The sequence below is a fragment of the Microcaecilia unicolor genome, chromosome 3 (genome assembly GCF_901765095.1).
Source record: "Microcaecilia unicolor chromosome 3, aMicUni1.1, whole genome shotgun sequence".
Classification (NCBI taxonomy): Eukaryota; Metazoa; Chordata; class Amphibia; order Gymnophiona; family Siphonopidae; genus Microcaecilia; species Microcaecilia unicolor.
The window spans coordinates 348,189,234-348,204,978 of NC_044033.1; the positions used below are offsets into that span (position 1 = coordinate 348,189,234).

Genomic DNA, 15,745 nt, shown 5'->3' on the forward strand with positions numbered 1-15,745 from the left:
TGCACAAAAGGTTTTTAAAAATACTGGTTAGTCTTGAGCGATACATTTTTATGCATCGCTCAAGACTAACCAGTATTTTTAAAAACAGTTCTGTACATCGCTCAAGACTCCTGAAGCAGGCCTGTGGCCGAAACACAGTACTGTGTCGAGTCTACAATAATGTTTACTCCTTTATATACCATCGCAGTCTCAGCATCCTTAAGTCATTGGTCCACTTCCCACTTTGTTTTTTTGTATCTTTACCCTGTGGGATTTTGTGTTCATCCACTCTGTGGAGAGCCTTCCTTGATATCATGTCTAAATGTAAACACGTAAATGCTGATTTATAGTATTCTATAATGGTAATTATGCACGTAATTGCTGAATTCACACTTAGCACGCAGCACTCTAGCACTTAACTTTAGGCGACTTGTACAGAATTAGCCCCTAAGTGCTAGATTCTATATACAGTGCTGAAAGAAGCGCTATTCTATAAGCCACGCTTAAAGTTAGATGCAGTTTACAGAATAGTGCTTGAACCCGGGAATCACGCCTAACTTTAGGGCTGGCTATTTGTCCAACTGAAATGTGGTGCAAATATATGCACGTAGCCCCATTATTCTATAATGGCGCACATTAATTTTAATGCCCTGTTACGCCCATGCTCCTCCCCCATTTCCACACCCCCTTTTTCAGATCACACATCAATTTTAGGCATGGACCCCGCGCCTAAACTTATGCACGTAAATGCCAATTAAATTTAATTAGTGCCAATAATTGCTTGTTAAAAAGCCAATTGGTGCTCATTGTCTCAATCAATTAAATTGTGCATGCAAATTGGGCATACTCTTGAACTTACATGGACACTTTTTGACGCCTTTTACAGAATTAGGGAGCGACTGATCTATACACATTGGTGAATGCACTTGTTATGCACTCTTTCCTTTCTTTTCATTGCAGAACGAGGAACAGTGTGGATCTGACCTATCCGCCCCGTACAGCTAACCTAATGACAGAAGGCAACTCCAAAAGCAAAACTTTTAAGGATTTCAGTCACCAACTTGGAGCTTAGACGTGGCTTACTCCATCATAGCACTCATTTAAAAAAAAAAAATTTCATATAACTTTTCCTACCTGCACAATACTTTTTAAATCTTGCACATACGTCCTCTCAGTCTGTAGGATTTCTTGGACAACTCTGTCCACGTACATAAGTTTTGGACTTGTGGGCTCGCTGGCAAGGGACCCGGTACAGGTTTTAACCAGTCCTTTTGTTTCTGCTTTCTTCAGTGGATTTGCCCATTTTTCTGCGTTGTCCCGGGAGCTCTGCTGATTTCTGTCACCGTTTCTTGAACCCTCAGCAGCTGATAGCAGCCTGGCTGGAATCAGCTCCAGGTTTATAGCTCCTGCTTCCCTGTCCTGCTGAAACAGGCCAAATTGACTGTTTGAAACCAAAGTCATCCTGCTGCCAAAGGAACAGTGGCTATCCCTGGAGGAGGCCGAGGAGGAGGTGGAGCTAAAGCTCACGGGACGGTCACTGTCCGACACTTCCATGGTCCGGATCCCACTGTAGTGGAAACGTCTGTTCCCCTTGTGTAAATCCTCCACTAGTCTGTTGTTCTCAGGGCTGGCAAGGTGCGTCACAGCTGGCGGGACACCAAGAGGCACATGGTGGTCATCTACAAAACAGAGAAAACAAAAATTAATTTACACTGATGCTCTATCATAACATATTACTTAACGTTACTTAAATGGAAAACAAACAGTTGGGAAGAGATGAGCCATTGCCATGAAAGTGGTCACTAAAGGATGAGCTCATGTCATCAGAAATCTACCCCAGATCTGCCAGTCGCCTCTGTGATGCCAAGAAAAGTCCACACAAGTGCTTGTGCTTCAAATCACCTGGCTGTGAATAAGCAAGTATTTAGGGTATAAGGGGTGGAACCCTTGTGGGGCAAGGACTGCACAGCACTGAGCCTCAACTGCTGATGCTTAATTAACACTTACTGCAAATTAAATCCTTCAAATTATGTAAGTGAATAGCAATTCCATTTTGGCCTTTGGGGATTTCTAAAACTGTATGAGCTGTTTTCTCTTTCTGCTAGTTCTTTCAGAACAATTTCTAGCTTTCAGAAGCAGGCAAAATAATAACAATCTGCAATCAAGTTCTGCCTCCATTCTGCATATCCTATATAATAATTCTCACCACCAACGTTCTAATGTGAGACTGCCTGTGTCCGTGGCTCCTGGAGTTGCTGAGCTAGGCTCCTTAGCCAGGATGACGTCACTCACAGCTGATTTCCAGGAAGGGGGAGGAGTAGGGAAACACGCTGAGCATGTTTCCCTACTCCTCCCCCTGCCTGGGAATCAGCTGTCAGTGCGCCGCTCCCTGCCGAGCGGCGCATCAAAAAACTACAAGCGCGGCACCACAGAACCCCCTCCCCTTCGGCGCATCACCGAAGTCCCCCCCTGGCACATCAAACACCCCCTCCCCCACCCAAAGCACATCAACCCCCCCCCCCCCCCCCGGGCACATCAACCCCCTCACCACCCGCAGCTGCCACTGGTAACGCTGTCCGGCCGCTGCTGCTTCTCCTGTTGAGCAGCAGCGGCCGCTACAAAAGAAAAAAAAAACATAAATGTTTTTAAACCCAGCCCAAATCATTCGCAAATGCCCGAGTCTTAAAACACAGTCTCTGCAGCCGCTCTTCCTCTCGCCTCCATGTCACTGCCCCTGGAGTAAGACCCCGGAGGAGCGCAGCGATATGACAGGCGAGAGGAGGAGCAGCTACAGAGACTGTGTTTTAAGACTCGGGCATTTGCGAATGATTTGGGCTGGGTTTAAAAACATTTATCGCTTTTTTTCTTTTTGTAGCGGCCGCTGCTGCTCAACAGTAGAAGCAGCAGTGGCCGGACAGTGCTACCACTGTCAGCTGCGGGTGGCGAGGGGGTTTGATGCGCCGGGGAGGGGGGAGGGGAGGGTTGCTGGACATGGGTAGCTAGAGGGGGGAGGGGAGGGTCGCTGGACATGGGTGGCTGCAGGGGGGGCTCACACTCACTCACTGTCTCTCACATAGACTCTCTCTGACACACTCCCTATCACACTCTCTCTGTCACACACACACAGTCTCACACACACAGACACACTCTCTCTCACACAAACACACACACACACGCTGTCACTGTCTCTCTCTCATTCTCTCTCTGACACACACACTCCATCTCAAACATACATACTCCAAGGAAAACCTTGCTAGTGCCCATTTCATTTGTGTCAGAAACGGGACTTTTTTACTAGTTTCTCCATAAGAGGGGATTATGCTTATTTATTTAAGAAAATGTTATCTCCTCCATTATCTAAAAAGTCTAAGTGGGATACAAAACAACATACTTAATCATAAAACAATAGTAGTGTGCTTCTAGGGCAGGGGTGTCCAACCTCGTCCCTCACCAGGTCGGATTTTCAGGATTACCCCCCCCCCCCCCCAATGAATATGCATGAGATCTATTTGCATACAATGGAGGCAGTGCATGAAAAAAAAGATCTCATGCATATTCATTAGTGAAATCCTGGAAACCAAACTAGATTGTGGCCCTTGAAGACTGAGGTTGGACAACCCTTTCTGACACGTTCCTCGCAACCGTGATCCAAATAGTAGTATTGCAATCCAACAAACCTTTTCCCTCTATGAATACTCAGATCACAGTTTCAAGTGGGGATAATTTTATACAAATGTAATTACATCACGAGTGCAGACCATGGGGCCATAAACAATTTATAAACAGGAAACAGAAAAAAAATTGAAGAGATGAAGATACGGTTTAACTTGAGTCAACCGGGTAACAACTTTATTTTTCATTTTGCGGGTTTTATAAGTGTTGCTCAAATTCGCTTTCCTGTGCAGCTGCAGGAAGACTTTCTGAACCCCTGCTGCAGAAATATGTCAATCACATCTGAATATGAGGTGGTCTATTCTGAAAAAGTAGCCCAATAGCATTGAAGTTTAAGGTTTTCAAGCAAAGTATAAAACTCACAGTTCAGGAAGGAGTCTATTCTCCCTATGAGGAACCCAGCAAAGAGGAGATGTAAAGCTCCTTTGAGTGAATACCACACTCTGGCTCCCTGCTCTAAGGACTAAGGAAGGGAGAAATCAGCACAGGTGTTCCCAGTCTGGTCCACAGCTATCTCTTGGTGCATACTGGAAGGAGAGAGGCCTGCTCCCAAGAAGACTGAACTAAACAAGGGTTGCCAGTCTAATCCCACAGCTGTCCCTGAGGTACAGAGTGCCACAAAAAGAGGAAGTTGATCCTGATCCTCACAGAGTAAAGCTGCTGCCAAATGACTGTCCTTTTTAGGGAAAAGATCTGAAAGTTGGAAGCAGTAGAGCTACAGGTGGTAGATCCCAATCCAAGGTCTTATCTACCTGCCTGTCTAGATAGACAAGATTACTAGGGAACACGGGGGACACAGAACCACAAATAATAAGAAGAGTGGATATAACTGTTTGCCAGCATGACAGAAAGGAGTGAAATCCTCGGCTCAAGCTCTGTCCAAAAGACCACTGTAACTTGTAAAAGAGGGGGAGTTGGAGGAAGCATGCCCACGTTACTAAAGTTGCAATCCAGCTGTTTTTGAGTTCTGGAGGTCAACCTACCCACCTCCACCTATATTCTCTCTTGTTGCTCCATGGGGAGGGGGGGGAGGGTTGGAGGGGAAGAGTGTCTCCCCTGGTTGGTTCCCTGACCTCTTAAGGTTTATTCAATGACACGATCACATGGGTGATATGGGTGTTGGATAACTTTGTTCCTTTACAATATGTAAAGAACAGGAGAGGAACCAAGCAACACAGAGTGATGCACACAAAAAAATAGAGTTGGCACAAAAATTGAACTTTTTTTTTTTTTTAAATTTACTCACTTTGCTTGAGTCGTCCTATTTTTATGGCCTTTCGGTTACTGGAGGGGTTCGGGAAGCCTGGGTGGGGCCCTTTCCTCTTATATGGGAGGAGGTGCAGCTGAGGTAACCTGGGGATCATTCTTCCAGCAGACCCATCCACCCTGTATGCTAGTTAACATTCCCCCACTTATGGAACAGACTCGCACAAAAATTGGGTTGTGGGGTTCCTACCAGTTATCCCTCTGGGGTAGAATAAGACTTTATATAACATGATAATGGCCCCTAAGTGGTTGCACCTGTTTCAAAAGGTGCCTTTGTTTTTAAGAGGTTGTGATGAGAGAAGGATGGGGCGGACTCTACAGCATTACCTATGGCAGGGCAAGAAGCCGAGGCTGCCGCTTGGGGTGCTGCAGACTCCCATTCAGCATGGAGGTATGAGCCTCCAAAATATCAAATACTTCTCCGTGGCGAGCCAAATGAGACATCAATGACAGGTACCGGAAAACTAATGTTTTTGTTCTTCTGCCATCTTGCAGATACAGCTGATCCCAGGGATCCATATCAGCAGCATACTACATGGTTTGGCAACCCTGACAAAGGGTATTGACAAGAATCACCTAATATGCAAGGCAGCGAGAGAATCCTGGAAGTGGATCTGTCGTCGCTTCTCATTTCTGTTAAATACAACCCCATATTTGTCCTTTCCTGGAAACCCTGATTTTTCTCCTGGACTGGGTGTTGGTATATTCATGCATTGGCAGTTTGGCGGTTTTCTGCGATAATGATCTTGGGTGCACAGGACCGATGTCTGCAATACACATAGAAGCACTTTGAATCTCGGTATTATGGCGGGATTTTATCTTACTGTGACTACCTAGGACATAATCTGAATTACCAACAGTGGTGGTGTCGCAAAAATCATCCTAAGTTTTTTTTGTGACCCCTGATATAGGCGCTTGGATGCCAAAACACGGCCTGTGTCGGGTCTTTACAATAAAATTTACCTTTGTCCTGTTCCTGGAGGCCCATTTGTAGTTTGCTTTTGTCTTGCTTTCTTGGTGTACTTGATATCCTTTATTTGCTACAATTTATTGATCAAGGAGGGAAACCAAAATCATTTTCTAAGATTAAAAAGATTATATGTCCCACTCAGACTGTTTTGCATATCTCCAGGCTTGACATTATGCACTCTCATAAGAGTAGCCATACTGGGTCAGACCAATGGTCCATCTAGCCCAGTATCCTGTTTTCCAAACAGTGGCCAAGTCAGGTCACAAGTACCTGGCAGAAACCCAAATCGTGGCAACACTCCATCCATACTACAAATCCCAGGGCAAGCAGTTGCTTCCCAAGTCTGTCTCAATAGCAGACTATGGACTTTTCCTCCAGGAATTTGTCCAAACCTTTTTTAAACCAAGATACATTAACCACTGTTACCACATCCTCCGGAAGAGTTCCAGAGTTTATTCGTTGAGTGAAAAAATATTTCCTCCTATTTGTTTTAAAAGTATTTCCATGTAACTTCCTTTAGTTTTTCCTAGTCTTTGTACTTTTGGAACGAGTAAAAAAAAATTGATTTACTTCTATTCATTTTACATCACTTAGGATCTTGTACACCACAATCATATCTCCCCTCATACATCTCTTCTCCAAGCTGAAGAGCCCTAACCTCTTCAGCCTTTCCTCGTACGAGAGGCTTTCTATCCCCTTTATCATTTTGGTCAATCTTCTTTGAACTTTCTCATTGGATTGGACAGCTATCACGGAAGATGTCCAGGAGGTGCTGTCGGAGACCCTTACCTTAGGCTCACAATCAGTAGTACCTTTACAATTTCATCACAGGGCATTACTGGATATGACTCCAGAAGTTGCCTATGTGGTCCTTGCCCAACAGTGGACCACGGAAATGGGACACCCACTTACGGGAGTTCAATTGCAAGACTTTATCTTACACAACAAAGCCTATACTGATTGTGTGTTGCATAAGGAAACTCTACACAAATTTGCTTTACGCTTATACATATCACCACAGAACATTGCCCCAAGCACAGAGCCCCTGCAGCGCACCTCAGCCACATGTTTTGGGTGTGTCCAATTATACAAGAATTTTGGTCAAATCTCTTAAAACATTTTGTTAAGCTGTGGTCTTTTTCAGTGGCGAACACTTCATTACTGGTGTTTGGGACATACACATTGGGAATTCCAACAAGGCAGGACAGCAATTGGTTTCTGAGGCGCTTGGTGCTTTATGGTATTGAGGCCAGTTTTTGGGCCTGGCGCTAGGAGGACGGAACCTACTCTCTAGCAGTGGCGAATTTTAATGATTCAGGACATGAGGATGGGGCGCCTCCAAATCAAAGACCTCTCCAGTGGTCGGGGACTCCAGTTTCAGGCAATGTGGTCACTTTTCTGGGATACACTAACACCATGTGCGAGAAGTCAGTTGCTCAACCTGAAACAGGATGGGGTCACACTTTTTGTAATCATTCATGGTGCAAGATGGTTCCTATTGGGGTGGGAGAGGATTGGGTGGGGGGGGGGGGGGGGACGGGAATCTGTTCACCTGTTTTATTCTTAAGTTTGTGTTCAAACATACTTTCTGGATCTGTACATTTCTATGAGCATGTACTAACTTGTTAATAAAATAGATTGAAACATAACTTAGGCAGACCAGATGGGCTCTTGGTTTCCTTTATGCACCGATTTAACTGGATAAACACGCCAAGCAGACTGCACTACCAAGTCCATTTACATGCACTTGAGTGCAGGTAAATCAGTGATGCTGACACATTCACTTTCAAGCTAAAAAAAACCCTGCAAATAATGGTGGCATGTAGCAGACAAGATAGCTCAGACCAAGCTTGCGAGGTTGCTGGCATTTTTGTGTGAATGTACAATACAAAGGATCAATAATAACCTGAGCTGTCACACAAAAGATCTTCTGAAAGATCTCCAGATTAGAGGTGACCATGTCATTTTCAGCATACATATTTACCAACATAAATCAGTAAGTAGTGGACCCCAGTCTCTACACAATATTTCTGTGAAAAATGGCATGAATCCACAGGCTGCAATCCTAACAATGCAAGAACGAAACATAAGCCCCTCAGTCGAACAGTCCCACATTTCTTCTCTATGCAGATCAAACATTTTTTTATTGGCTAACCAAAAGCAATAAAATAGTGAGAGAGAGCTCACAAAATTAACAGAGTTAGTTCTTCAAAAATGCATCATTAACTACCAAAGTCACAAAGAAACTCAAATGTTGTGCGTGTGTGTGTGTGTGTGTGCACGCACTAATACATATGCAGTCATACACTATTTAAAGAAAGGAGAGGAAGCGAAGATAATCATACTTGGTAGGATATTCTTCAATGGCATGAACTTCCTGCATTTCCTAAGTGAAATACAATTTATGCACCAGGAAAAATTCTTTCACATATACAGTGAGTTCCCCAACACACTACAAGGAACAATACTCTTGCCCATTACTATAAAACTTGTATTACATGGGGGGGGGGGGGGGGCACTAGAAGGCACCAGATAGTTTAATGAAAATGTTTTTCACCCAGTCCCGTTCTTTGTTTTGCAACCCTTATGATATTGGCAAAACTAACATGAGCCATGATTGTATGTCAAGATATCTGTCCATGCAGTTTATTTCACGAATCCCAGCCTTTTCACCATTCTGAGGCAGACTAGTAGGAAAAATTGCTCTCTCTCCTTACACAATTAATTTGCTTGGAAAAGAAAAATGTAAATGCCCAACAAGAATGCTCCACTGTGCAATTCATTATACTGAAGCACTTTTGGAAACATGTACTGAAATACTACAACTCTCCACATTAGTTCAGCCCCAGCACCCAAGACCTGCAGGTCAGATCCAGATCACTGATGTTCAGAAGGCACCTAAACACCACAAGCTACCCCCCCCCCCCTCCCGCCATTTGTCAAATTCACCTCCTCGCCAGACCACATTAGCAGCAGAACAGACCTCTGTATCAAAGGCGAGCTTAATGCCCCAGCAAAATTCCTGAAGGGGGGAATATCCTTTCCGACTGTATCTCACCGCTGTGGAATGTCTCCGGATCCTTTGTGCAGCTAGGGGGGCAAGTTTCCCTCTCTCCATATCCCACACAGTCCATGACCTACCTGGGCATTATTACACCACTGATGAAAATGATCAGTTCCCTTCAGCTGTTCCAGGATTACCTCACTGGGCACTCGGGTAAAATGAGAAGCTTGTACTTGCCTGTGCAGCTCCTCTGGTAGGAATATTGCATGAGTCAGCTCTTTAGCTATCGGTCTCTCTCTCTTCTCCCCCCCCCCCCCCCCCCCCCAAATCCAACCAAACACAAAAGGCTTCAGCAGCAGAAGCAGAAACCTGATTTGCAACTTTCTCACTGCCTCTTTCGTGGGCTGCAGAGCGCCAGAGTCCTCGGCTTCGCTGAGAGCTTTAAATGAAACATGACATCACTCAATTCAGGACAGGACAATGGACACCACTGTGAGTAACATTAAAAAGCACACTTCAGTGAGCAACACCCTACCACTCCTATTCTTCCCCGCACAAGAGCTGGGAAACATCAAATAACCTGCAGCCCCCCTCCCTCTCTTTTCCACAGAGATCATTCTAGCCCCCCCCCCCCAACCCCGACTGACCCCTTCCAGATTCACAAGAGGTTATAGTTAGGAATGCAGAGTAACATCAGATTAAGAGGGTGCCTTCACGATAGGAGAGTAGTGCCCCATAGTTGGGTTGCACTAATTAGAGCTCTTGAGTTCATTTGCTCCCACGTTCCTTTTTATACAGCAGCTGTTGCAGTGCAGCTTCTAAAATCTAGACATTAAAAACTCATCAGGCTACAACTTTTCTCTTTTAAAAAAATTGTTTAACAAACAAAAAAAATTAGACAGACTATATTTTTCCCATGGAAGAAGCCATATATCAAAGATATTTCTATATCCAAAGGTCCTTTATCTGAAAATTCCCACTATATGGAGGAAAAAAAGAAAAAACACCCCACCTGCTGTCCTCTTAAAATGACATCTGCTAACAAAATTGAGGCTGGGAAGGGGTCACCTCTCTTTCATCTTCCCTTGCTTACTAGGGATGTGCAGCCTCCACATTTTTTTTTTTTTCATTTCATCGAGTTTCCCATGCCGTTTACAGGAATTTTCATCTTTTAAATTTTAGTTTTTATTTCTGGGGCAAAGTCATAGTGTGCACTCTTGGGTAGATAGTACACCATTTACAAAACAGGAAAACCCCCAAATGTGCCCCCCCCCCTGTCTTTTCAGACTAAAAATGACATCCACCCCACTCTTACTCTAGCTGAGATAACATTTAATCATCTCTCTGACCTTATGTGCAGCTTTCTTTAAATCAGTCACCTTACTTTCTAACTCTTCTTATTCTCTTACCTATCTATATGTTACATCTTTGCTTTACCCTTCACTATCAATTAAAATGTTCTATTACCTATTGTGTTGACATTGTAAGTAGTATACCATGCCATATTTTGTAGTTATTTGAATATTTTTACTGCTGTAATTGCCTATTGCTCGTTTGATCTATTTTTACTGTACACCACCTTGAGTGAATTCCTTCAAAAAAGGCGGTAAATAAATCCTAATAAATAAAATAGGAAGCATTGCTGACATTTTTTATATTGTGAGTGAGAGCTAAACCCCTTAAGGTTAACTCCAGGGGGCAGGACAACAAGAGCACGGATTAGGGCAGGACCAACGCTAAATTAAAGCCCTGTGGGCCTGGGATAAGTAGGGGAGGGGAGATGTTCATGGAGTAGGGTGCACAAGGTCTGGAAGTGAAGAGTCTTCATACCACGCTCTACAATTCCCCAACAATGGTCATCCACCTGCCCAGGGGCGTAGCCAGACCTCGAGGGTGGGGAGGGGGCCAGGGCCCAGGTTGAGGGGCACATTTTGGTCTGTCACCCCACCATCATCACCCCCCTCCACTGCCATCCCTCTCTGCCGCCTCTCTACTCCCTGCCACTCCCCACCCACTGCCGCTGCTGTACATCTTGGCTGGCGGGGGTCCTCAACCTCCACCAGCTGAAGCCTTCAAGTGCTGGTCCCCGGCGCCATGACCAGTCAAACCAGGGGCCCAGAGCAAATTTGGGGGGCCCAGGCCCTCATGATCCCACATAGCTACGCCACTGCATCTGCCCATCAGAAGAGCTGGTTCTTACAAGTAGTAGCCTTTTCTGTAATGTTTCAGGTTGTTCCGACGTTGTACTTGCTGCTGCTGGAGGGCACAGTGGCCTGAGCCAGTTAGAAGGATGAGCACACAAAGCAGGGTGGAAAACCGCCAGAAAGGCCACTGGCACTGTTAAAGATAGCAGCATAGGACAGCAGTATCTGTGCTGGAAGATGGGTCTATTCCCCTGGACCCACTTCGGGACTGTGGGTGAGATTTGGGAGGGGGTTGGAATTTGACAAGTGACAGAGGTCTCAAAGGAGCAAGACTCGGCCGCACTAGGCTGTTGGCAGACATATCTCTTGCTCCAAAGATTAGTAGGAGGAGGCGCATACTGGGCTCAGGGTAAAATACAACTAACAAAGGTGCGGTCTTTATTTAATCTCATCACTGATTTAGGCCCTGATGCTCAGAAGCAAATGCGGCTGCTAAAGGCCATTAGCGCCGAACTAGCACCCTCACTAGTGAGCGCACAATGCTCAGAGGCTCTAACGCAGGAAATGAGCGCCCCAAAGATCAGCGCAAATAACATGCTAATGTAGTCAAACGGATGTTAATGAGGTCATTTCCTATTCCCTCCCAATGCTCAGACAGCGCATAAAACAAAGCCGCTCTTACTGCTGGAAAAAGAATGCCAGCTCGGAGCAGGCATTAGGGTGTTTGAAGAAAGGATTTCGCCTGATTCTGTCTTTAAAAATCTGCTGTTCTTTCTTTAATTTTATCTATTTATTTATATTTTGCTCACACCTTTTTCAGTAGTAGCTCAAGATGAGTTGCATTCAGGTACACTGGATATTTCTCTGTCCCAGGAGGGCTCACAATCTAAGTTTGTACCTGAGGCAATGGAGGGTTAAGTGACTTGTCCAAGATCACAAGGAGCAGCAGTGGGATTTGAACTGGCCATCTCTGGATTGCAAGACCGGTGCTCTAAGCACTAGGCCACTCCTCCACTCCACTTTGAAGCAAAAGAAAGCCTGTGCAAGCCCCTAAGCACAAGTAGTGAGAAACAAATTGATGCAAATCCGAGGAAACCCGAAAGTGAAAGCACATATTGACGCCTGTTTCCTGTGTTTAAATATAAGCTTTCCAAGTTAAAAAAAAATTTTGAAAAAGCTTATATTTAAAGGCACAGAAAACAGATGCCAATGTGTGCTTCATGTTTGGGTTTGCCTGGTGCATGTGCACAGGCGCTGGGCTACCGCAAAACTCTTCTGCACATGCACAAAGCACATCCCCCTTCCTTGCTTTCGCTTTAACAGCGTGCATATGATTTGCATACCATCCCTTTGAGCATTAAGAAGCTAATTTTCTGTACTGTTCCGGCGGTATAGTTTTAGTTGGCTTACCGTGGGAGCTCTGAGCATTGGGGCTTGAGTACATTATATTGAACTCAATATGTACAATAATGATTTTTAAAGAAGGGGGTGTGAAAGTCTGGAAGGTTAAACATGAGGGAGTCTATATTATGCAAGATTGTGTTACTGTAACACTGATCTCCATGAATTTTATTTTATTTATTTGTGGCATTTATATCCCACATTATCCCAAACAATTTTGAGTTCAATGTGGCTTGCAATAAACAGTATAGGATACATAAAGAATAATGCATAAGAAAGTACTTTGTTGTGAGAATCCAATTTTACAATACAGTATCATAAACATACTGGGATAGCTATGGATATTTAACATTTAGAAAATCTATAACTAGCTCACCTGTCTCACTACCTTCTGAGAAAACCCATCTGTCTTACACCCTGATGCAAAAGCCCTTGCCCTGGATAATACCTAATCTAGCTGGATGGCACCCTAACATATAACAAACCATCGTGTTATATTGTGATACTAGTAAAAAAGCCCCGTTTCTGATGCAAATGAAACGGGGGCTAGCAATGTTTTCTTCTGTGTGCATGTGGGAGTGTGTGTGTCCCTGCCCTCTGGCCTCTCTCCCCTCCCCCCTCTGAGTCCTTCACTGTTACAGAGCCAGCGATTTGATTTCGTGCTCTGCTGTTTTCCTTCACTGACTGTGTTACAGAGAGGGCGGGGCAGACACTCATAGGGAAACCGGATATCTCGCCCCCTTCACACTTCCGGCTGGAGGCTTCATAGAACGTTGGTGTTGCTTTTTATATAGAGAGATGATAATTGTATTCTGTATTTTGACTCCCCCCTCCCACATACCTAGTTTGCCCCCGTTACCACCCCAAATATTTATGTCTAGAGATGCCACTGGCTGACAGGCCAGCTGCATCATCATCAGGATCCTCCCAAATCTGCAGCTGCCCCCCCCCCCCCCAACACTGACAGATGGCCTGATCACACTCTTCTCCAACACTGTGTAAATAGAAAAGGGCGGGGAGGGGGGTATTAATCTGAAATCCAAAATCCAAACCCAAATCTGCTAGGCAGAGCAGCTAGCTCTGGAAGAAATTTTTCATTGCCAGCCATGATGGTAAGCAAAAAAAAAAAAAAAGTTAGCTGGGATGGATTTTTACAGACATCAATAAAAAAAGTATGTGGGGGGAGGGGAATTTTGCAAACCGGGGTCACTGGCTGGTTGCATAGAATTAAAGCACACATAATGGTGAAACCTACAATAAATCAGTCATACGTATTATTATTATTAGCATTTGTATAGCGCTACCAGACGCACGCAGCGCTGAACACCTGACACAGAGCGACAGTCCCTGCTCAATAGAGCTTACAATCTAAAAATACAGACAGACAAGACAATTAAGGGCGAGGGACGTACTGGGTGAGAAGGAACAAGGGGAGGGCAATTGAGTAGTGGCTAGGAGCCAAAAGCAGTGGTGAAAAGGTGGGTTTTCAGCATAGATTTGAAAACAGGTAGAGTTGGAGCTAGACGTACAGGCTCAGGAAGTCTATTCCAGGCATAAGGTGCCGCGAGGGAAAAGGAACGAAGTCTGTAGTTAGCAGTAGAGGAGAAGGGGGACGACAAGAGAGAGTTGTCCAGTGAGCGGAGTTCACAGGCAGGAATGTAGGGAGAGTGGAGAGGTAATGGGGGGCTGCAGAATGGATGCATTTAAAGATCAGTAAGAGAAGTTTGAACTGTGTGCGGAAGTGGATAGGGAGCCAGTGAAGTGACTTGAGGAGTGGGGTAGTGTGAGTATAACGATTTTGGCTCCATTGCCTCAGGTACAACAACTTAGGATTGTGAACCCACCAGAGAAAGCACCTGCATATATGTGAACCGCTTCGGTTGTACCACAGAAAGGCAGTATATGAAATCCAGTATGAGTTCTGAAAACAATCCCCAGATCACCACATTAATGATGCCAATAAGCAGTGTAGATCACTTTAAAACTCTGGTTGAGGCTTATCCCGACTAAGTGAAAGTGCTTTAGTATTGCAGCAATGAAGCCAGCTCAACTACATTGGCAACACACTCAATTCCATGGCAAGAGGGAGGAAAAACACATTGGGAGCGAGAGCTCCCTGGAGTCCTTCCAATCAGTGAGTTTATTTCGGCTGCACAGGCTCATCGCCTGAAGCAGAGTGGTGAGAATACATAATGAAAAGCAATTTTTCATGCCCTCACATCAGAACAACGCAAGAACAAATAAATAGCATCAACGCGTTTCACTGCTCCCATTTTTTATTTAATCAGACTAGATTACAAGAAAGACCTTAATGACACTGTCAATTCCTGTGTACGGATCTTGCGAGCTTTTGCTTTGCTTATTTTGGCTGACAATTTGAATTTGTTTCATCCATTCATTATTTAACGTTTATGAAGAATAAAGTATGTGGACTTGCAGAAAATTGTGTTTTCCAACAGTTTCCACCTGCTTTGTCAATGAAGATGATGTTTATTTATAGCAATGATTCTCAGCCTAGTCCTCAAGGTGGTTGGGTGTAGGATTCCAACAACAAATAAGCATGAGACTGAACTGTATGCAACTCTTTCTCGTGCGTATTGTGGATATCTTGCAAACCTGACAGGCTGCCTGAGTCCCACGGACAAGGTTAAGAACCACTGATTTAAAAGAAAACTTCTTGCTCAAAGAGGCAATTTTGCACATGCAAACAACTAGGAAGTCAGTTGCTTCTTCCATTAACCCAATAGTGCCCAACGTTCCCATAATAAAACCCCATATGGGAACGCTGGGCACTAATGGGTTAAAGGCTTGGGAAAAGAGCCAAGCTTTCACCTGCTTCCTAAAGTAGGCCGAGTCTTGCATTGGGCGAAGCCTTTCAGGGCGTGCATACCAGAGTGTGGGGGGGGGGGGGGGGCTACTCCAGAGAAGGCTCTTTGGCGGATGTCACATCGGGTGATGTCCTATGGAGAGGGAGTGACCAAGGATACAACTTGGGAGAAGCTTAGCGACTTTGAAGGTACTCTATCTTATCTATGTTATGCATTTACTTACACCCTACGCTGTCTATTAAAATGTTTCATTGCGTATTGTGTTGACACTATAAAGTAGCATACTATGCCATTCTATGTACTATTATTTGAGCCTGTCAGGCAAGACCCAGCACCTTAGTGCCTGGAGCTATTTAAAAACAAGAGAGCGCCAAACCAGTGCTTGATTCATGACCTGAATCATACAGATTTTATAACTCATTTTCTTGAGTGCCTGTTGCTATAAGGTAATTAGTTTTAATAGAGGAGCGTGACGGCTCTC

At 44.6% G+C, this 15,745-nt stretch overlaps 1 protein-coding gene across 2 annotated transcripts in view; it reads right to left on the minus strand.

The window, feature by feature from the left end:
* PLEKHG1 (pleckstrin homology and RhoGEF domain containing G1) overlaps nucleotides 1-9,117 on the minus strand; it is a 157,449-nt gene extending 148,332 nt beyond the window's left edge. For both annotated transcript variants that reach the window (XM_030198481.1, XM_030198480.1), the window contains exons 1-2: nucleotides 9,029-9,117; nucleotides 1,114-1,658 (exon numbers count right to left, since the gene is read on the minus strand). In XM_030198481.1, the coding sequence (XP_030054341.1) occupies nucleotides 1,114-1,533 (420 nt within the window). In that variant the 5' untranslated portion in view covers nucleotides 1,534-1,658; nucleotides 9,029-9,117. The remainder of the gene's footprint in view (nucleotides 1-1,113; nucleotides 1,659-9,028) is intronic.
* Nucleotides 9,118-15,745: the final 6,628 nt, after the last annotated feature.